At 31.4% G+C, this 21,518-nt stretch overlaps 2 protein-coding genes across 2 annotated transcripts; both read left to right on the top strand.

The window, feature by feature from the left end:
* Positions 1–8,015: 8,015 nt before the first annotated feature.
* Positions 8,016–11,141, top strand: LOC133676672 (lipid phosphate phosphatase gamma-like). The gene is made up of 2 exons (XM_062098388.1): positions 8,016–8,833; positions 10,773–11,141. Exon 1 carries the CDS (start codon positions 8,137–8,139, stop codon positions 8,803–8,805), a length of 669 nt encoding a protein of 222 aa, XP_061954372.1. The 5' UTR covers positions 8,016–8,136; the 3' UTR covers positions 8,806–8,833; positions 10,773–11,141.
* A 2,772-nt stretch (positions 11,142–13,913) lies between these two features.
* Positions 13,914–20,691, top strand: LOC133676503 (importin subunit alpha-9). The gene is made up of 11 exons (XM_062098174.1): positions 13,914–14,092; positions 14,307–14,529; positions 15,333–15,486; positions 15,834–15,936; positions 16,263–16,447; positions 17,385–17,464; positions 18,446–18,596; positions 19,211–19,292; positions 19,372–19,430; positions 19,509–19,814; positions 20,135–20,691. The coding sequence occupies exons 1-11, from the start codon at positions 14,041–14,043 to the stop codon at positions 20,297–20,299; spliced, it is 1,560 nt and encodes a 519-aa protein (XP_061954158.1). The 5' UTR covers positions 13,914–14,040; the 3' UTR covers positions 20,300–20,691.
* The last annotated feature ends 827 nt before the right edge of the window (positions 20,692–21,518 follow it).

Here is a 21,518-nt window from a genome sequence, read left to right on the forward strand (position 1 = left end):
ATTCGAAGAGGAAAGAATGAAAAACAATATTGAGTTCTAAGTGATTTATTTCAAGTCTACAAAAATAAATTTTCTTTTTTTTGTATGCATTGTGGATGAAAATATTAATTTTATGTTTTCATCCAAGTGTTGAATAGTTTTTTAAAGGGTTCATGTTTTTTTTAAATCTGTGATTTTGTTGCATGATTTAATTGTAAAAATTTGTTACAATGAGAGTTTATTCTTTATTATAATTATTAGTATATACAAAAATTTAAAATATATGATCACAAGAGAAAATTTTTGAACTTTTGAATTGATACATTATGTTGTAGGAAAAGAAATTATTGTATATGTAAAAGACTTATTGTCCTTTTGACTATCTTAATTTGTGCAATTTTATAGATGATTTCTTCACTAAAATTATAGATTAATAAAAAGCATTGAGTGAATTTTAGGGATACGTGTGGTTAATGTCCCAAAATAGAAGAAAGAAATATAAAAAAGATAAATATATTTTGTTAAAAAGACAAAGATGAAAATACAAAATAAATATGTTTTTAGAACAATTAGTATTTCTATATTTTCAAAAAAAAAAAGGCGCATGAGTCTAGCATGGTTTCCAAGCCAAGGCGTGGAGCTAGCATAGTTATCAAATTCAAGGCGCTTAGGTTTGACATTGATTCTAGACTCAAGGCGCTTGGGTCTAGCATTGATTCCAATCTAATGTACAAGGTTGACCACATAGTTGAAAGATAAAGATATTTGATTTACTAGTTATCTTTGGCTTTGTGTTTGCCATGGCTAACTGATTTACCACAAGTCATCTAGTTTATTATAGGTTTTAGGCTTTATGACTAGTATGGTTATCTAGTTTACTAGTGGTTTTAAATCTTTTTAGTTACAAACACAAAATGTTTTACATTATTTTAAGGTTAACTTTTCAAATGTGTTTTTTTTATATATATAAGGAGTTGTTTTCAAGAGTCAAATTAAATATTAAAAGGACTTGAGTTACAATAACAAATCAACCTAAAACTAATCTTAATCTTGTTAATTTATTCCAAGATTCTCATAACTTTAAAATATATCAAAAATCCTTGAAATAATATGAATGATAATTAAACCCATAATAACATAAACTTAAGGCAATAATTAGTAATCAATTAATGGTTTGATTAATCAAAATCATGAGTAATGGTTACCCTTGGACCAACAAATTCAACAGTAGTGATTCAACAAATAAAAAGGAAGTGGAAAATACAACACTATATATTTGTTTTATATTAACAATATATAATCTTATTAATAAAGAAGTTTGAGATGATAAATTTTAATCACCAACTCAACGGTACAACTAAAGGAGGAAATTGATGATACTAAAAGTGATGTTTAAAATTTATGACAAAATGAAAATATAGCCAATCAAAATTAAAATACAAGATGCTATAGCATATAGCTTGGGTATCAAGAAAGAACTAGATGAAAAATCATGGTTCTATAATATTATAAGGTATATTAAGAATCAAGAATACCAAAAAAACATAACTGAGAAAGTAAAAATAAAAAAATCATTAGAAGATTATCAATTAATTTCTTTTTCATTGAGGAATTCTTTTGTCAATTAAGACATGACATAGTCTTGCTAAGATGTGTTGATAAAGAAGAAGTCAATAAATTTAAAAAAAAAATCCATGAAAGGGCTTATACAATTCATATCAATGATCACATGATTGCTAAATAGATTGTAAGGGTAATGTATTATTGTTCATTTATGCAGGTTGACTATATAAACTATACAAGAATGTGGCATAAATGTCAAATCTATATATATAAGCTCTATACTTCTTCTACACTTTTGAATAACCTAATAGTCTCATGGCCCTTCTTAATGTAGGCATGAATGTTATTAAACCTATCTCTCTAAATACCTCTAATGGGTATCAACTACTTCATTAAATGGGTAAAGGCAACTTCTTACACAAGTATAACAAAGTGAGTTATTCTTAATTTTTTTAAAAAAAGCACATGATGTTAATTATCATATGATGGCTAGACATATTGTAAAGGTTAGACAATATTGTTGAACTATAAAGATTGATTATATAAACTATATAAGAAAGTGTAGTTCATTCTTCTAGTGTATATTATGAAGGTTTTACCGATAGAAGTTGGAATACCATTTTTAGAAGTCTTAATGAAAGAACAACTGTAAAAAGCTAAGTGAATAGAAATCTTTTATGACCCATTCAACTTCATAGAAGAAAAGGACTTGTGTTGTACTATGTTATTGACAATTACATCAATGGATAATGATATAACAAAAAATTTCACCTTTAATTGTTCAAATAAAGAGACTTGTTATTAAAAAAAAGTTTTTTACAAGCCAAAGTGACGAACGAGGAAATGAACCCCTAATTTTAAAGAACATTGTATGATAAAAAAAAATTCTTGGAAGGATGATTTATCGTAACCATTATAAATTGGAAGAAATTGTTAAGCTCCATCAACTCTAATGAAATAAAAAAATATTATGTTTATAAAACATAGATCGACACATAATCATTACAAGAAATTGAGTCATGGGATAATTTTAAAAAATAAGAATATTAAAAAATGATTGTGACTTATAAAAATTGGCATAACATGTTTTTATTTTTCTTGTAAGCACATCATTTAAATATCAATAAAGGCAACTCATTCTTCTTAGTTTATAGTATGAATGTATTTTTACCAATAGCAGCAGTTGACATGTTATTTTTAAGAGTTCTAATGCAACTATAAGAAGTTGAGTGAATACAAATTCATTATTACCAACTCAACTTTATAGAAGAAAAAAGACTTGTTGCATTATACCGTACACAATTATACTAAAGAAGAATGATGCAAGCATAAAACAAAAGGATCCCTCTTGATTATTCAAATATATGAACTTGGCATTCATAAGCTTCTTATAAACCAAAGTGACCAATGAGGAAACTAGGCCTCTAATTATGAAGAACCTTATATGGTTAAAAGATTGTTCTTACAAGGAAAAGTATTGTTGAACTCCGTTAACTTTGATAAAGTGTAAAAATATTATGTTTGAAAAACACAGAACAACATATAATCTTTATGACAAACTGAGTAGATAATAAATTCCTTGATTTATCTACAAAAGATTTGATATTATGCTCATATGCACAATCCTTATCTGGATTTAATGTCAACGAGATAAATTTTACTTGATTGTATATTTTTATTAAAAAAATGTAACTATGAGGATTATTCCATGAATATTGTTTAAAGTAAAAGGACTAATTTGAAGAAAAAATTGATGAAAGCAAGCTTCCTAATCAAGCTTAGCCGACAATAATAATTTTCATGCTCGCACACGAACTAAAGAATCAATGTAGTGCCACCCCTCCTAACCAGTCAATGAACATCAAGCATTTTTCCTGAAACTACAATTAGTTTACAATCAAAATACTTCAATCCAATCACTGCACATACCTCAAATAAAAAATAAATCAAGAATTATAAAAACTCAATGTATAAGATCCTCAATTTTCTTCTTTTCCTTCTCTTCATCTAGTTGTATTTTTTTTTTTTTTGCTTGAATTTTAATGCTACTAGTCACGTGCTTGATGTGGGGTTTAGTTTTTTCTCTTCTATATTTAGGTTAAATAAATGTAAGAAAATAAAAAAATAAAAAAAAAATTGTAAAAGGGCTAAGTTAATGGGCTTATAAAATAAGGCTTATAAGTTAATGGGTTTGGTTGTAAGTTAATGGGTTTGGTTGTGTCTTGAGCATATTTTTTTTTTTTGGTTTATGAATAATTCCCAAGTGTAATAATCTAAATGCTATGATGTAATTAAAAGCTTGCTGGTGTTTTTAAGAGATTCTTCATTAAAAACTTTTCAATTTCTCAATCAATTAAGCATTCTTCTCAACAACATTATTCCTAAATCTAAGCACTTGTCATCAATTGAACAAAAAAAATTAATATTATGATCCAATTATTATCAATAAAATGAGTTGTTAAGCAAACATAATTAATTAATTCTTTTTTTTTTCTTGTAGATCTTCATGTTTCCATGGTGAGACATATATACTCTCTGAGGATTTGTACTCAAGAATCTCTTCATCCTTAATCTTTCATCTAAATAAAATTCATAGCAGTCTACTCTTGAAACCATTAACTGTGATGGAATCTTGAAGCTAGGAGATGTAAAGGACATGAACCTCTTAAATCCATAGTTGTCCACAGATTTGTGAAAGATAAATCCTTTCTAATAGCTCTTTGATCAAACTTTCCTGTGAAAAGAGTGACCTCCCTCCCTCTCTCATCAGTAATTGAATTTGATTGGAGATTCATTTAAATTTGCTCAAGGTTAACATTATAAGGGTTTTTTTGCATAATAATAAAAAATATTATTTTAATACATTTCGGAGTAAAACAACATTTTGAAAAACAACTATAACTACACTCTCTAAACATTAATGGTGCCTTAGGACCATTTTTCCTTAATAAATTAGAATATATTTATGGATATTTGATAGTGTGATAGCAATTGTGGTTCAAAGTGTATTTTACTTATAAATATATCAAAATAATATTTTTTTAAAAAATTATTTTTAACATCAGTATATCAAAATAATCTAAATATATAAAAAAAATAATTTTAATTAAAAAAATTAAATTTTAAAAAAATATAATTTCAACGGATTAAATATCAATGTATGTTTATATTAAAACTGAGGACTGGGCTTGCCTCTGTCCATGTCCTAAATTACTAATTTTTAAGAGGGATTAATTCTCTGAAATTATTCTTGATAGTTATAATAATTTTACATAATTAGTTAACTTGTAAAATAATAAGATGAATTTTCACGATATAATAAGTACAAATTATATTATTACCAGATGAATAAAGTGTTCTTTTCCTTTTCAAGAATAATAATAATAATTGAACTGCAATTATATAGTTTGCAATTAACCATAATGTAATTATAAGTTAAGTTAAGAAGCCATGAAATAAATTCTACAATATAATAATTATATTTATTAATCAGTAATTGACATAAAAGAGTTAAGTTATTATTTAAGATAAGAAAGAAATAATATTTATTTTAAAAAAACAAAGTCCTAAATAAATATGGATTAATAAATATTTTTTTGTTAAGTATAAACTTTAAAATATTATTTGGTCATTTAGAAGTAGTCATGATCAGCGATTACACAATTGCACTCAGTTTTTGTATCTAAATCCACTTGCAATTGAATCTAATTTGCAATGAGAAATTTTATAGTGTTCAAAGTATAACATTTATGTCATAAAAAAGAGAGATAAAAGTAGAAAAGAGAAATAATATTTGGTTATGGTCTTAAGGATATAAAAAACGAAGATTAGACTTGTTTATAGATATAGTTAAATTGGGTTTGAATCTATAATTATATCCACTCTAACTTATGATATTTTATAAATTATAAATCTGATTTATTCATTTTTTTTTTGGACTAGAATGGGTTGGATATATCAAGTTGAGTTAATTTTTTTATGGATATTATAAATATCCACATGCAAGGCTTGTATTGTTAATTTTCATGGATTAAGTTTAATTAAAACTAAGATTTGAGCTCAATAAATTAGGTCAAAACCTATTATAAATTGTAACAAACAATGTAGGCTTAATACATTAATGGATCAATTGACTAAAATAAAAGAATTAATTGCAAACAAAGAGAACATACAACAACAAATTAAGCTCTGAATAACAAAAAAACTCAATAAGATATATATGGTATGCGAGTTGAGTCAAGTTAACCGGGTTTCAAAAACCCCAACCCTTGACATCTATTTTGTAGATTTTTTGGCGTACTATTATATATAATATTCATATTATTTGACTTTGACAGATAAAATCAGGTCAAATAATAAAAATATTGCAAATAAATTAATTCTTCTTCACACCTCTCTTAACAAAGACAATGAAAATTAAAAGAATATAATCTATTAGTATTTTCTATTTTAAACAATAAGTTCAAAACTATTAGAGAGATAAATTTATCTATATAATCAAATATATTTTTGTTTTTTTTTCCCCTTTCTTTTTTCTCTAGACACTTACTAGCCATTTGATTCACGCTTTGTCACAAGTCAGATGTTTCTTTCTCTAACAAAAAATTATACATATAGACTTTTTCAACGCAATTTTGTCTATATTTGTTTTTAAGTGTAAACTAAAAAGCTCATGCATGCTTATAATCAAATAACTCGAGAACCATGTGTGTCAATAAACAAAAAAAATATTAACAAAAATCAAAAATAAAACTTAAAAAATCAAAAAACAAGTATAAATTAAAATATTTAATCTTACAAGATAAAACATTTATCTGGTTGTGTATATTGAATTTGTTTATTAAAATTATTTTTTTATTCAATCAAATGATATTAAAAATAGAAACACATATTAAATTAATTGAATAAAATAAAAGTAAAAAATATCATGTAGGACTACAATATTAAAAATATTATCTGAAAATAAATATTTTTTATTTTAAAAAATAAAGTTCTTATGAAAGGTAAAAAACAAAATATAGATGAATTAGTATAATCTTTTTTAAAAAATTAAATACACAACATTATAAAAAAAATCTCTATCCAAAAAATGTAAAATAAGAAAAAGAAAATCATGAAACACAAATTTAAAAATTAATTAAAGAAACGTTATATCAATAAAAGATATCAATAAAAAACAATACAAAAAAAAAATAACCCAGTTGTTGTGACTTAATTCGTCAAACTTGTGATCCGGATCATGAAATCAACCGGGCTCAATATTTTTTTCTCTTAAATTTATATTTAACCTAAAAATAAAGGCCAAAAAAAGCCTAGTGTGCCTGAGCCACTAAAATGAAGAGACCAGGAGTGTTGGCGGACCATCAAGCCCTGATCCATGAGCTTGAGCTTTTTTTTATTTTTTATTTTTTAAAAAGGAAGGATGACTTGTCGTCTACCTCTATTTTTTCAAAAAAAACAATTAGTCGATGACACGTCACCCGCCAAGGTAGATCTTGTCGAAAAATCGAGCAACTAGTCTTTTGGCTAAAAAACCCAATTTTCAAGCTATTTCAACCCAAAAACACATTTACAACACCCACAAACCATTTCATCAACTCCTAATACCCAAAAAAAGGGTCCAAAAACCCAAAATCAAACCGGTTTAGTTTCGTCTTTTTCGGTTCAGATCTAGTTTTTCATGCAATATCAAAACTCTAAACAACCACCATAAAGCTCCTCTCATCTCATGGAACCCATGGATGGAAATTCATTTTGGTGGGCGGAAATGGTGTGGATGATGACTTTCTCTTACATTGTCAGATTCCAGCAATCCTCCTCTCTTCTCTTTCTAATAAGGGATTAAAAAATAACACAAATAAACTCGTGGATCATAATTGATTGTTTAAAATTTAAGGGGACTTAAATTGTATATATTGTGTTATTTTTAAAGATTGAAGACCTAAGCGTATTTTTCATGCAATCTCTAGCACGTTATCCATGTTTGACTTTTTTTTTTATTTGAATTCTCTTTCTTTCAATTTCATATTTGACTAAGAATTCAGATACAATTGGCCTTTAATTATGATCAAATCACACAAAATAAAAATTCAAGGACCAAAATGAATTATTGAAAAATACATAATGTCATCCATAGTATTTTATGAGTATGTGAACAATGCCGGCTCAACAATAAACACCCCACTAATTTTAATTTTTTTTATATATATATAATTTCTAAAAGAAAGGAAAACAAAGACATTATTCTCTTCAACATCATATAATTTTTGGATTTAGATATATCTTTACGAGTTTATTTGATATTATGATAACAATTGTTTTTCAAATAATTTTTTATTTGAAAATCAATTAAAATAATATTTTTTTATTTTTTAAAATTTATTTTTAATATTAGCATATTAAAACAATTTAAAAATACAAACCAATAATTAGAAGGAAAAATACAGTATATAAAGAGTGCAGCTAGACTGTTATCCAACTTGTGTTTCGTGGTTCCTCCGTTGATTTATCCTTCCTCTTAAAAACTCTCTTTGCCCTCCCCTCCGTACTTTCCCCAAAAAAAATAAATCTAGATCTCTCTTTTAACTCTCAAAAATGTCTAATACGCCACTAAAAGCCGTGACCCTCACTCTCGTTCGCTACCAAAAAGGAGACCAAATAGGCCATTTCTTAGCATGGGTATCACTGATCCCTGTCTTCGTAAGTCTAGGCGGTTTCCTCACTCACTTCATATTCCGTCGTGAACTCCATGGCATGTTTTTCGCTCTTGGTCTTCTTATTTCTCAATTCATCAACGGAATCATTAAAACATTCGTCAAACAAGCCCGACCTGAAACATGTGCTCTTCTTGACATGTGTGATTCTCTTGGCTGGCCTTCTAGCCATTCGCAGTACATGTTCTTTTTCGCTGTTTATTTCACTTTGTTGACCCTTGATGGAATTGGGTTTTCGGAGATTAAGAATAATTGGGCTGTTAATTTTTTTCCGTGGTCATTAGCTGTGTTGACCATGTATTCTAGGGTTTATTTAGGGTATCATACGTTAGCCCAGGTTTTTGCTGGGGCTGTTTTAGGGTTTTTTCTTGGGGCCGGGTGGTATGGGGTCGTGACTAATGTGATTTCTGAGTATTTTCCGATGATTGAGGAGAGTATGTTTGGAAGGATGTTTTATGTGAAGGATACTTCCCATATTAGGAATGTTTTGAAGTTTGAGTATGAAAATGCAAGAGCTGCTAGAAAGAATATGGATGGCAAAGCTGATTGATTTGGCTAGTTTTGAATATATTTTCTGGGTAAGTGAAATCTGATCTTTATTAATTTGGCTTTTTGCTGGTTGTTTAAATTCTGATTTTTTTCCTTTTAGTGCCATGCGTGCTTATTGTTAATGTTTAGTTCAGATCACTGACTTTTGTGAATTTTATTGAGATTGAGATTTTTTGTTAGGTTAGAAACAGCAGCTTTATATTTTTGCTGCTATCTCAATTTCACTGTTTTACAGTGAACCATTGTACCACGAGAAGATTTATTAACTTGGCGTGAAAGAAAGAAAGAAACAGCTGTTGATAGTTTCTCTATAGGAACAACACACAGCGCTAGGGAAACTCTAGAGAGTAAAATACAGTCTGACTGTGTGAGATACTTGTCCCTGCAGTATGGTCCATCCATCTAGCTGCGCTGTGTTGTTGATGACACTTCTAACTATTGAGAATTGAACTTGTTAGCATTTATGTGTCAATTTTTCACGAGTGTAAATTCCACACCCGATCGCCATTTTGTGTGATGCTAGAAGATGTAATCCCTTGATTATCTGTCTTGAAAAACTGACATTGTTGATGACACTTCTAACCTTCACGAGTGTAAATTGAACTATTTCTACTTGTTGGCTTAATTGATTCATTAGTTAATCCCTTTCCAGAAGCCCTTCCATTCTAATACATTTATCCCTCAACACTTTTATTCTTTTCAGTGTAAGGGATCAGTTCTCCTAGGATAGTCCCATATGCTTGATCACTCAATGAAAAGCTTGGGATTTGGAAGCCATGCAATAGGAAAATCTATTCTCTTCTCTTGGAAGAAGAAAATGCTAGAAAAATTTATATGACTTTTAACCTTTCTATAGTTTTCACTGAAGGATTCTTTATCTCCCTTTCTTCCTTTGCTGATGTCTTGCTCCCCCACCCCCCCGCTTCAACTGTAAGCTTTTCTTGTGGCCTCAGATGACATTAAGTTTCTCCAGTGTCAAATGTAGCCCTTTTTGTAAGTATTTGTAATGTTGAAGTGCCCTTTAGAAGAAAATGTAGTTCCAGACTGTATCTAAGCAGGGCATGAAGCCATCGTTGTATATTTTGAGTGATAGTTGAGATTGTTGAGTTGAGCAAATCTGGATTTATTATATTAGAATGCTAGCACCTGCTTTTTAATCTCTTGATAGTCGGAAGCTGTTCTGAAGAAATAATACTCAAAGGTTAAATCAATAAAGGATTAAATTTGAGCAAGACAGAATATCTATAAGCTAATATTTCGGAACTCATTCCACTTATCTCAAATTGGGAGAACATAGTTTACTTTGCAAAAAGACTTACATGGCCTGCCACATTTGATAGAATTTCAACTAAATATATGTATAAAAATACATCTTCACGTTGATTAGGAAAAGGTCTACCATGTTCATTGAATTGGATATGCTGGGAAATCTTGGTGTCAAATAATTAAAGTAGTAGCGGTTCATGGGGTAGTGACATGGCTGTCAGGCCAACTATGAGATTACAAGATAGGAACTGTTAAAATGAATTCAATGTTTGAATGATTAACTAGCATATTCATAGGTTATTGAAACAAGAGTGTCAAGCGTAATGTTGGATAACAAGACAGGAAGAATAAATGAGGACTTCACAGGGTTGAATCATTAAGAAGTAGCATGCTTATCAGATAGTTGAAACAAGGATGCAAACCTGAATGTGTGATAAAGGACAGGAACATTAAAAATGTCTGCGTGTGTGGTGTACTATGATGATTACTAAACCTTTCACTTATAATTGAGTTCATGTGGTGCTGTGAAGAGTGCATATCTGTGCCAAGCTACCATGAGTACCAAATCAATGCAAGAAGTGTGCTTCTGAGGTGCTGTATGTGTTTGTCTTGCATGTAACTGCACAAAAGAAAATCTACTATCTACTTATTCACCTCTTATGGCAATATCTGATTTTCTTGCTCCATTTTGCTGGTTGACAGCTCCAAAGATGCATTCAGGAGTGCCATTCCTTGTATGAATGACACGATTGAGCAACTGGAATTCTTCTTTGAATCGTTCTATCCGGGAGCTCACAAGGGAAGCCGCCAACTGGAAGAGCTGGTGCTCAGTTTAGATTGCTTTATATTGGCAAGGATGGGCGTCTTTGTCATACTAGAGCTCGGCTGTGCTGAAAGGAAACCACAGAAAGCATAAATATTTTATACTTGATTTTTTGAAGTTTACTGTTTTGTGATGTTTCTAAGTAGTTTTATTACATGATAGTACTTTTCGTCCTCTTATATGATGCTTTATGATACGTACTGAACATCTGGATCGTTTGGACAAATATTATAGTAGTTTTCACATTATCTTTGGATCAAAATCTGAGTGGAGAAAAAAACTCAACCTCTCTCGAAGGGTTTTTTTTTTTTGGTTAAATGGTCTGGTTAATGTTACCCTTTTATTTCATGATTGTGTGATGTGAACCTTCCTTCCAAGTCAAGCCGCTGAGTCCGATAAAAACTATCAAAATGTCCCAAATTAGATTGGTGAAGTGCTTCGCTCTATCTGGGATGTCCTAGAACAAAGATATGCTAACATGATGAGGCAGCTTGTAAAGAAAGTGCTTGGTGTTGATAGAATGGTTTTATATTTACGATTACACAAGAAATTAAGACAGAAAGGTGTTTTAATGTAGTGGTTATCTCACTTTTTTCAATTTATCGTTGATCCTTTTGTGGTGTTTTCTTGAGTTGGTTATCTCTAATATCTGCATGTGATTAAAAATTAAAGGTTTTGATTATATTTCCCAACTTTATTCGAGGCTAATTCACATTAGTGGTATAAATATACAATTAAAAGAAAAGAAACCGAGCTGAAAACCAAAACAAAATAACATGGCTTTTTTGGAATTCTTGTAAAAAACTTCACTTTTGTCGACGTATTCTCTATTCACTTCTCTTATGTCTAGGAGTGAGCAAAAAAACCGATAAATCGAATAAACTGAAAAAACCGAAAAAACCGAACAAAAAAAAAAACCGAATTAACCGATTAAAAAATCATAAAAACATTCCGGTTCGGTTCGGTTTTGGTTTTCAAAGTCTGAAACCGATTGAACCGAATCGGTTCAATTATTCCAGCATTTAAAAAAAAACCAAGTATAAATAGAAAAAACCCTAAACCTAAAGTGCAGTTGACGCCCCCCCTCTCTGCCTCTCATCATCTTCTCACACAGCCCCTCTCCATTTTCCCTTTTTTTTCTCCCTGCCTCTCATCATCTTTTGATTCTTTTCACAGCCCCCCTCCCTTTTCCTTTTTTCTCCATGCCTCTCATCTCCCTGTAGCCCCTCTTCCTTTTCTCTCTATCTCTCATCTCTCATCTCATCTCTTTAAGTTCACCCCTACATCAACATTTACTTTAATCAAACTACATGGGCTGGGCAGATAAAAAAAGAGACGACTTTTTTATGATTAAAATTCTAACTCCATTTCAAGTTCATCTCTGCAGTCTGCATCTTGTGGGTTTTTGTTTTTTTTTTTTTTATTATTACTAAGTTATAATTTGCTTGTAATTTATGGGTAGATCTGTGTTCTTGAACAATAGAAACCGAGATTTGCTTGTAATTTATGGGCACTGGACATCGAGATTTGCTTGTAGTTTGTGGGTACTGGGCAGATCTGTTTTCGTGAACAACAGAAACTAAGATTTGCTTGTAGATTTGCTTGGAGTTTGTGGACACTAGGCACCGAGATTTTCTTTTCGGTTTTACCGGTTTTTGAACAACAAAAACCGAACCGAACCGAACCGAAACCAATCGGTTTGAACCGGTTTCGGTTTTAAAATTTTAAAATTAATAATGTCGGTTTGGTTCATTTTTTTATGTAAAAATCGAATCGAACCGAAAATGATCACCCCTATTTATGCCCCTTTATTCTTAGTATTTTAAGTTTTGAGACAAAATTTTATTTTTTCATGTTTTAATTTCTGATTTTAAAAGAGTATAGAGAAAATTATCGAAAAACAAGATAAGAAAAGAAAAAAGTGGTTGGTTGATGCAACAAAAAAAACTTTCTTATTTAATGAGAGAAATTTCGTTGAGTTGTTCTTTGTCCTTTATGTTGTTAGAAACCGAAGATCGGGGCTAAGAATTGTATTTTTGAATTGGGCTGATTTTTTTGGTTTTTTAAGTAATTTAAAGTTGGTTTGAAGTAATATATGTTTTTTATATTTTTCTAAATAAAAAAAATTTGAAAACAAGGTTTTTAGGTTTACAAAAATTGAGATCGACTTTTTAGTCTTCTAAAATGACTAAAATCATACTAACAGAGCGCACATTATCTTTCATAGTAGATGAATCGAGTCTAGTAACATTAGCAAGATATTTAACGTGTTGATGCGCAAGTTGAGCATTATTCTTATAGTTTTTAATATATTTACATCAAGATTATCATAACATCATTTTAAGAATTTTAAACAACATGATGTATATTAAAGGTATTTTTTTTCTTTTATCCTTTTTTTATTTTTAATTAGAGATATGTCTTTTTTTTCTTTATTTCAATCCTTCAAAATGTTTTGATGGTTGTTCTCATTGTTTTTTATTTTTATTTTTATTGAATAAAGAACAAATAACAAAAAAGTCATATTATTTTTATGAAAAAAATACTGAATAAAAAAGAAAGAAATTATACTATAAAATTATTTTATTTCAATAGAATTAAAATTTTTCTTTCCTTACAAAGTTATTGACATATAATTAAATAAAAAATATTAATTTTTTTTTAATATTTTATATAATCGATTTATTTTGTTAAATAAATATATACAATTCTTGACTTCAGAGTTTAAAATTTTCTTTATATATAAAAAAATATTGACAAAGCTTTAATATTCTTTTCGTTGAAAATTAAATTTTAATCCGAACACGGATAGGCGAGTTAAAAAAAAAAAAACAATAACAGAACCAAAGTACAAGTAGAGTTCATATAATTTTTTATAAAAGAGAAAAAAAATCCATCCAAGGTTTCTCAAATAAATTGAAAAAAAGAAGAAGAAGAGAGAAGTAGGGGCTCGAGAAACATATCCAACTTTTACGGGTGCTCCGCGTTAAATTAAGGAAGGAGCAGGAGCCATTTTGCAATTTGCTAAGAAATAAATAGAAATCAATCGAAGGCGCGTGAAGTTTAGAAAATCCCTGCAATTTCTACGCGCTCTTCTCTCTTTTTCTTCAAATTCAAAAACCTCACTGAAAAAAGCAATACAAAAAAATGGCTGAAGATGGATTGAATCCTCACCGAAGAGACCCTATCAAGTCTTCAGGTTTGTCTCTCTCTATCTCTCTCTTCTTTTCTTCCCTCATAACTAGTTTTTTTTTTAAGCTAATCGTTCTACTGTTCTGTTTGGTTGCCGAGAAAAAAAATCGAACTTTTGTAGAATCACTTCTACCGAACAGACTTGTTAATTTGATTCAGCACAAGGATTTATATATAAATACATATATTGCTGGATGCGTATTTAATTTTGCTGTGGGTAGTTGGTAATGTTGCGGCGCATAGGAGGAGGCAAAATGCGGTGGCGGTGGGGAAGGAAAGGAGAGAATCGTTGGTGCGTGCGAAGCGTCTTTGTAGAGTGGGTCCTAGTTGTGATGATAGTGACATATGTATTGAAAATGACATGATAATTGATGAAGAGCAATCAATTTTGGAGGCTCAAACTTCGTCGGCAGTTGAAGAGTTGAAGTCTGCTGTTTCTTTTCAGTATGTTAAACTTTATACCTTCTTTGTTTTCAGTTAGAGAAGAACCTCTTTTTTTTTTTGGGTATGCAGATGCTCATTCTTGTTATGCTCCTGTATCATAACTCTGTTGGTTAAGATGAGTATAAAAAATTGGGGATTTTAGGGGAATGTTAGTGAAATGAAAACAAATGCCCTGCATGTGTTCTTGGATTCGTGGGGGTAATCTTTGATAGATTTTTCGCAGCTTACACCCTCCCAAAACCTATACCTATTTTCATACTCTTGTTATCAATGATATGCTAATCAGGACTATGCTATCAGCAAGGTTTTCTTGAGTAATGCATATCAATTTCCTTCGGGGAATAATTTAATAAACTGACTACTAAGTTTCATGCCTGTATATAATTCATGGTTGCTCAAAATAAAGTAGAAGCTAGCTTTCCATTTTAAGAGGATATGAGAGATTGGGTATAGAAGTACGAACTATAAAACTTTGAGATATACTGATCAGTGATGAATGATAACCATGTTTGATTAAACTTTGGGAAGCTCAATGCCATAAACTGTTGCTACTGGGAACTGAATTTCATATGGAAATGTATCATAAAGATCAGGAAAATGTTTGAAGAACATTTGCTTAATGTTATTGCTAATGAATATATACGTATAGCTTCCTAACTGTTCTGGCATTGAGAGACATGAATCCAAGCTCTGTTTTCTTCTTCTGTTTTCAGCCCATACCTCTCCTTTTCATAAACATGTTGTGTCATCGAATCTCTAAGTCCTTTTGGAATTTGTTTTTATTTCTATGCTTGAACCTTCAGGGGAAAAGGTGCAATGCAGAAGCTAGTTGGTGCCCTCCGGGAGATGAGACGTTTGCTGTCAAAATCTGAATTCCCTCCCGTTGAAGCTGCTATTAAAGCTGGAGCAATCCCCTTGCTTGTGCAGTGTCTCTCATTTGGCTCTCCAGATGAACAGGTCCAATGATGGTGTTTTTCTTTTTCTTTTTCTTTTTCCATATCAGTTATTTGATACATGAAACTGTTCAGCTTTATTAAATTATGAAAAAGAATCGTTCTCCTTAGTTAAAAGGTGTCTGTGTGGGGTGTGGGTGGGATTTCTATCTATATTAGGTTCTAATAGTCTACTAGTTGTTTCTTTTATTCTTTCTTAAATTGCAATGCATGTTGAATGAATGCTCAGTGCTTGTCAGAGAAATACATTGATTCTTATCCACCTACCTTGTCTCGGAACAAAATTTAAAACGTACAGCTTCTTATGAGGAGTAATGTAAATTCGAACACTGATTCTTGTCTTATCTGCAGTTACTTGAGGCAGCATGGTGCCTTACAAATATTGCAGCAGGAAAACCAGAAGAAACAAAAGCATTATTGCCTGCTTTACCACTGCTTATTGCACATCTTGGAGGTTTGTGACAGCTGGTGCATCCTTTTCAGTGTCAATAATGTTTTTTTGCTTCCTTGCCTTGATACTTTATGATACATGTATGTTGGTTGTGGTGATTTGAGCCCATACTGGGACAACAATATGAGGTAACTCTGAGTTATAATAAAATGCCACTTCAACTTAGAGAATTGTAACATTCATTTCCCCGAACTTATTAATTCTGAAATCTGTAGCCTAGTAATTCATGGGCATATGTTTAGTTTTTCTTTTCCTTGTTTTTTGTTTGAAACTTTAGTGGATCGATATGCTACTTTTGGTTTGGCATTTATAGTTGCATTTCTGTGTAGAAAAGAGTTCCTTACCTGTGGCTGAACAGTGCGCATGGGCATTGGGAAATGTTGCTGGTGAAGGAGAAGAGTTGAGAAGTGTTTTGCTATGTCAAGGTGCCTTACCACCTCTTGCAAGAATGATGCTGCCAAACAAGGGTTCAACTGTGAGAACAGCTGCTTGGGCATTGTCAAACCTAATCAAGGTTTTGAACGTTATCACTATGAACAACTTGTGCATGTGTTTGCCACTTTTGGCTTATGATGCTATTGAAAAATTAGAAACATGTCCCAAAGAGAACGTCATCCCCTAGAGATGTTAGTTCTTTTGTCAACAACTCAGAGGCTCCTTCCCAAGTAGCGTACTTTGAGAGGCTGCATGCAGGGATCTCTTTTTTATTGGAAAATAAGTTTGAACCAACTTTGAGAGGCTATATGCAGGGATCTCATTTTTAAATGGAAAATAAGTTCCAAGCTAGAATGTTGCTAGGATTTAGCGTTTTATGTGGTGAGATGCCTTCAATAGTTGGTGCGTCATGCAATATTTTCTTAGATGTGATGCCAGAGAATTCATAGGTGCAGTTTGTAGAAACCCCAGTGTGATGCTAAATGTTCATGTATTTTTTAATAGGTTATCATGTTGTTTTCAAAATCTGTTAGTAGTACAAAGTTATCAATTGGTTTTCAGCAAATAGAACACCTACAGCCCCACTCATATGCCTTCATTCATTTATTCTAGTATCATATTGGCTTTTTCAAAGATACTTAAAATTCTTTGTTTACCTACAAACCTGGTGTTGAATTTGCGTATAGCATGCACCACAATTTTGTGACAACTTCTGCTTCATCAGTTGCTGAGTTCTAGGCTTTCCTAAACAAGCTTTAAATTTCTCTGCCTCAATCAATTGCATTGCTGATCTCTTCAATTGAAGGAATAGGTCCTGAGCCACTCTTGTGATTAAGGTACCCTTCCACTATTAGGGTGATAGGCGCCTATTGTACCTATTCCACTCTTGTGATTAAAGCACCTGTTGACTTGGTAATAAACATAATAAGTTCATTGTCTGATATATTTGTATCCACATCATTATGCTTGTGTGCTAAATTTCATTTACAGCATAGCTTCAGTGTGTTTGAATGCAGGGACCAGATCATAAAGCTGCCACAGAACTCATTAGAGTTGATGGGGTTCTAGATGCAATTCTTCGGCACTTAAGAAAAGCGTAAGTGGTGTCAATCAATCATTGTCATTAGAAAACTTTTGGACTGCCTTTTCTGAATTTTCTGTTATGCCCTTTTCTTTAAGCCTTGTGGTGACCAAGGTGGCTGTCCATGTTTACAATCTGATCAATATTTTAGTATCTTTCTGTTTTTTTCAACTTTATTCCCTTTCTAATGCATTTTAAATCTATATAGAGGCTTACCCTCATGACCAGGAACCATTTAAAATAATTCCTTATGAGGAAAACACATTTTAGGTGATAGTCGTTCTTAAGCCATTTGAAAAAATGGCAATTAGTTGAAATTAGTCACTTGATAAGAATTTGTGATTTGGTTCTTAAGCCATTTGAAAAATGGCTCTCAATGATTACCTTCTATCCCGTTAATCATTCAAAGCTCAGTTTTTGGTACACAAGGTGCTGTTCATCAACAAGCAGCTCACACAAATTTCACTTTTGCTTCATGGCATATACCCATGGTTGGCCTAGAAAAGTTTCTACATCATGTATGCCACTCTTGTTCCAATATCTGCGATTGCTTGTTTATTTTAGATTTGCTTCATATCATTTTCCTTTCCTTTTCTCTTACAAGTTTCAATTTATACTCTGTTGAAGAATCCCATGTAAAAGTTACCTAACAATCAGTTTTGCTTTTTGTTGGTTAGCTTATTAGACTATACTTTAGAACGCAAGAATCGTGATGGTAATGTTCTTGCTGCAATCAGTTGTAGTTAAGTTACTAAAAAATGGCAATCTGTTTCTAAGGTTCTGCTAGTTTTTTTTTCCTTCTTTTATTGGGTAGAATTCCCTTGCAAGTTGTTGTCTTATAGCTCCATCCTTATATCTTGTATGGGACAATATAACCATCTCTCATCTCTCTTCTCTTTGATCTGGGGAATAATTCTCATTTCTTGAAATAATTTTATTCAGTTTTTTAGAAAATCTATACCCAAGTTTAAAGTAGTATTTACTTGTTGAATTCAGGGATGAGGAATTGGCAACTGAAGTAGCATGGGTGGTTGTGTATCTCTCAGCCCTTTCGAATGTTGCTACCAGTATGCTGGTTAAAAGTGATGCCCTTCAGCTGCTTGTACAAAGATTAGCATCATCAAATAGCTTGCAATTGCTTATTCCGGTACATTCAATATGAGATTTTACATAGCTTTTGTTGATCAATGTTGTTGTCATAAATCTTTATTTTGTCATTTTGAATATAATGTCATGAAGTGGCACATTATAATGTGTAGAAAATATGTGAAATATTTTTTTATGGGGTTCTAAATTTTAAGCCATTTGCTGGTAATGCTTTTGTCTTGAAAAACCCAGTCCAGTGAGTTCCTCAGTTTGATCTTTTTATATATATATAAAAAAAAATGATGGTGTGAACTTTGATTTATTCTTGTAGTTCAAAAGGAAAATGAATTCTTTCAAAAGACTAGAAGAAAAAGAAAAAAAAAATGAGCTCTTTAAAACTAAACCTAACTTAACACTATTGTTTTACTATTTTGTTGTTTACAATATGGAAATTAGCATTTGTATACTTAAACCAAACAGTTGATTTGGAAACTTTACAAATTTGCATTTTCTTGCTATTTCAATAATTTCAAAAGATACTAATGAAATAATTAGCTGGCTAAAGCAACCATGTCTTAATCAAGTTATGTGATGCTTTGCCAAATGGATTTGGGATGTATATAAATTTAATATTTCCTTGTCTTTGAATAATTTGACAAGTAATTTCCTATCCAGGTCTTACGAAGTTTAGGTAATGTAATAGCCGGTGATTCATACACAATAGTTGCTGTTCTTCTTCCTGGGTGTGAAATCACAGGTCAGTGGAATACCTCTCTTGCTTAAATTGGGAAAGTTTAGTCTTCCATTTCTAAAATATGAACTTCCCTGAAACTCAGATAATGTCATTGAGGTCCTTGTAAAATGTTTGAAGAGTGAGCACCGAGTCTTGAAGAAGGTGAGTTAGCATGTCTTAATCACTTTGACATTAACCTTTATAACTTGTTCTTACTGGAATTTTTTACCGTTGTTCTAGGAAGCTACTTGGGTATTATCTAACATTGCAGCTGGTTCGATTGAGCACAAGCAGTTGATATATTCTAGCGAGGCTGCGCCTTTATTACTGCGTTTACTTTCAACTGCACCTTTTGATATAAGAAAGGAAGTAGCATACGTTTTGGGTAATCTCTGTGTTGCCCCAACAGAAGGTGATGGAAAGCCAAATTTAATCTCAGAGCACCTGGTTTCCCTTGTTGGTAGAGGATGCCTTCCTGGTTTTATTGACTTGGTTAGATCTGCCGACACTGAGGCTGCAAGACTAGGTCTTCAATTTATGGAGCTGGTAAGGAAACAGTTCCTTGTAAATGTATCTTTTTGTATGTGACTTTACATCAAGAAAGGTTGCGTTGTTTCTTGCTTTATGGTTTGCTTCTAGTTACTGAAAAAAATTAAGCTATTTTTCCCATTGCTAAGATATGAACCTAGGATTGGTTTGGTGACTCGTGAGATTTCCTTTCTTGTCCATAAAACTACATGCGAGCAACAAATTCGATTTAATTATTTTTTTTAAAGTCTAAGGTGGGTTTTTTTATTCAACATTTATCACTTGATGACCCACCCAAACCTTTTTGATCATCATTCATCTATACATTGTCAATGCAGGTCTTGAGGGGGATGCCAAATGGCGAGGGGCCGAAGCTTGTTGAGCGAGAGGATGGTATTGATGCCATGGAAAGATTTCAGTTTCACGAGAATGAAGACCTGAGAAATTTGGCAAATGCTTTAGTTGATAGATACTTTGGCGAGGACTATGGGCTTGACGAGTAGGCTGAGTGATGCAGGCATTGCGAAAAGGGAACTTCACTGCTCGTACAATAGACCTCTTTGATTTTTGCTTGGCCATCTTTTATGCAGTGTACTGCACATCAATGAATCTATGGTTTCATTGCCTCCAGCAATCTAGAGCCTGATCCATGGCTTGCGCCGGTCACAACATGTTGTATATTGAAGGTTTTAGTGCCTCTGCTTAGGAAATTGTTGTCTTGTTTATCCTAAATGATGCAAAGTTTGACAACAAAAAAATTTCAAAATTTGTTTATCATGTGTAACATTGATAGCATGCAGCATACATAACACCCAACTAAAGAAATTGGATTTGGCTTGGTGGTGTAGTCTTAATTTATTTTTATTTTTTTGATTACCGTGGTTGTTTGATTTAACTTGCTTTCATCTCGATTAATCTTACGGATCTTGAAGTTAATGATTATACAAGTCTTTAATGTCTTTTAAGATTTTGTGATCTTCAAGGAGTATATCCAAGGCTATACTTTTTAAGAATAGTTTTATTTTTTACACAAGCAAAGATGAAGTTCTGGCTGAGGGCACGAGGTTGGATAGAAATTGATCATCGAGCAGTGTCTGTGGGCTGCTTCTGACAGATCGTGTCTTGAATTTTTAGGGTTCCGCATGTGCATAGGATTTTACAGCATATTGAATAGGATAGAAAGAAGATGGAAGTAGTTGAGACAAGAGAGAGGCCAAAAAAACTAATTTATTTTATGTTTTTCTCTATATCCAAGCATATCAAAGAACTATTACAAATAATGAAGAGATAATAGAAATCAACATAAAATAAATTAGATTTGATACCCACAAGCTACTGCCTTTTCTTCTGCTTCTAGAAAATCAAAAGGTAACCTCTGTACATGAATCAGGGCTGCAATTACAAGATTATTATTGTTATTTTTACTATCGTGTTGGGTAAAACAGGAATCTTACGTGCGAATAAAAAAAATCAAATCCGATGTTCCCTATAATCGTGATATGCACGAACAACACTAAGGTAATGCATATACCGGCGGATACGTAGTTATTTTGGACCATTAGATTGATAACAATCCAACGGTAGATGGAGAATCCCTAAACTACACCGAAGAGGTAAAAATGTGTTTGAAATTAAAATAATAATTATAATTTAAAATGTTTTTTTATTTAAAAATATATTAAAATAATATTTTTTTATTTTAAAAAAATTATTTTAAATATA

The sequence above is a fragment of the Populus nigra genome, chromosome 17 (assembly GCF_951802175.1).
Source record: "Populus nigra chromosome 17, ddPopNigr1.1, whole genome shotgun sequence".
In the NCBI taxonomy this organism is placed as follows: Eukaryota; Viridiplantae; Streptophyta; class Magnoliopsida; order Malpighiales; family Salicaceae; genus Populus; species Populus nigra.

Bases quoted from the DNA above. Each gene is read 5' to 3' on its own strand.
- LOC133676672 (XM_062098388.1), top strand. From the start codon at position 8,137: ATGTCTAATACGCCACTAAAAGCCGTGACCCTCACTCTCGTTCGCTAC.
- LOC133676503 (XM_062098174.1), top strand. From the start codon at position 14,041: ATGGCTGAAGATGGATTGAATCCTCACCGAAGAGACCCTATCAAGTCT. The intron at 15,937-16,262 runs GTTTGTGACAGC...ATTTCTGTGTAG, and splicing joins GCTTATTGCACATCTTGGAG to AAAAGAGTTCCTTACCTGTG. The intron at 18,597-19,210 runs GTACATTCAATA...TTTCCTATCCAG, and splicing joins GCTTGCAATTGCTTATTCCG to GTCTTACGAAGTTTAGGTAA.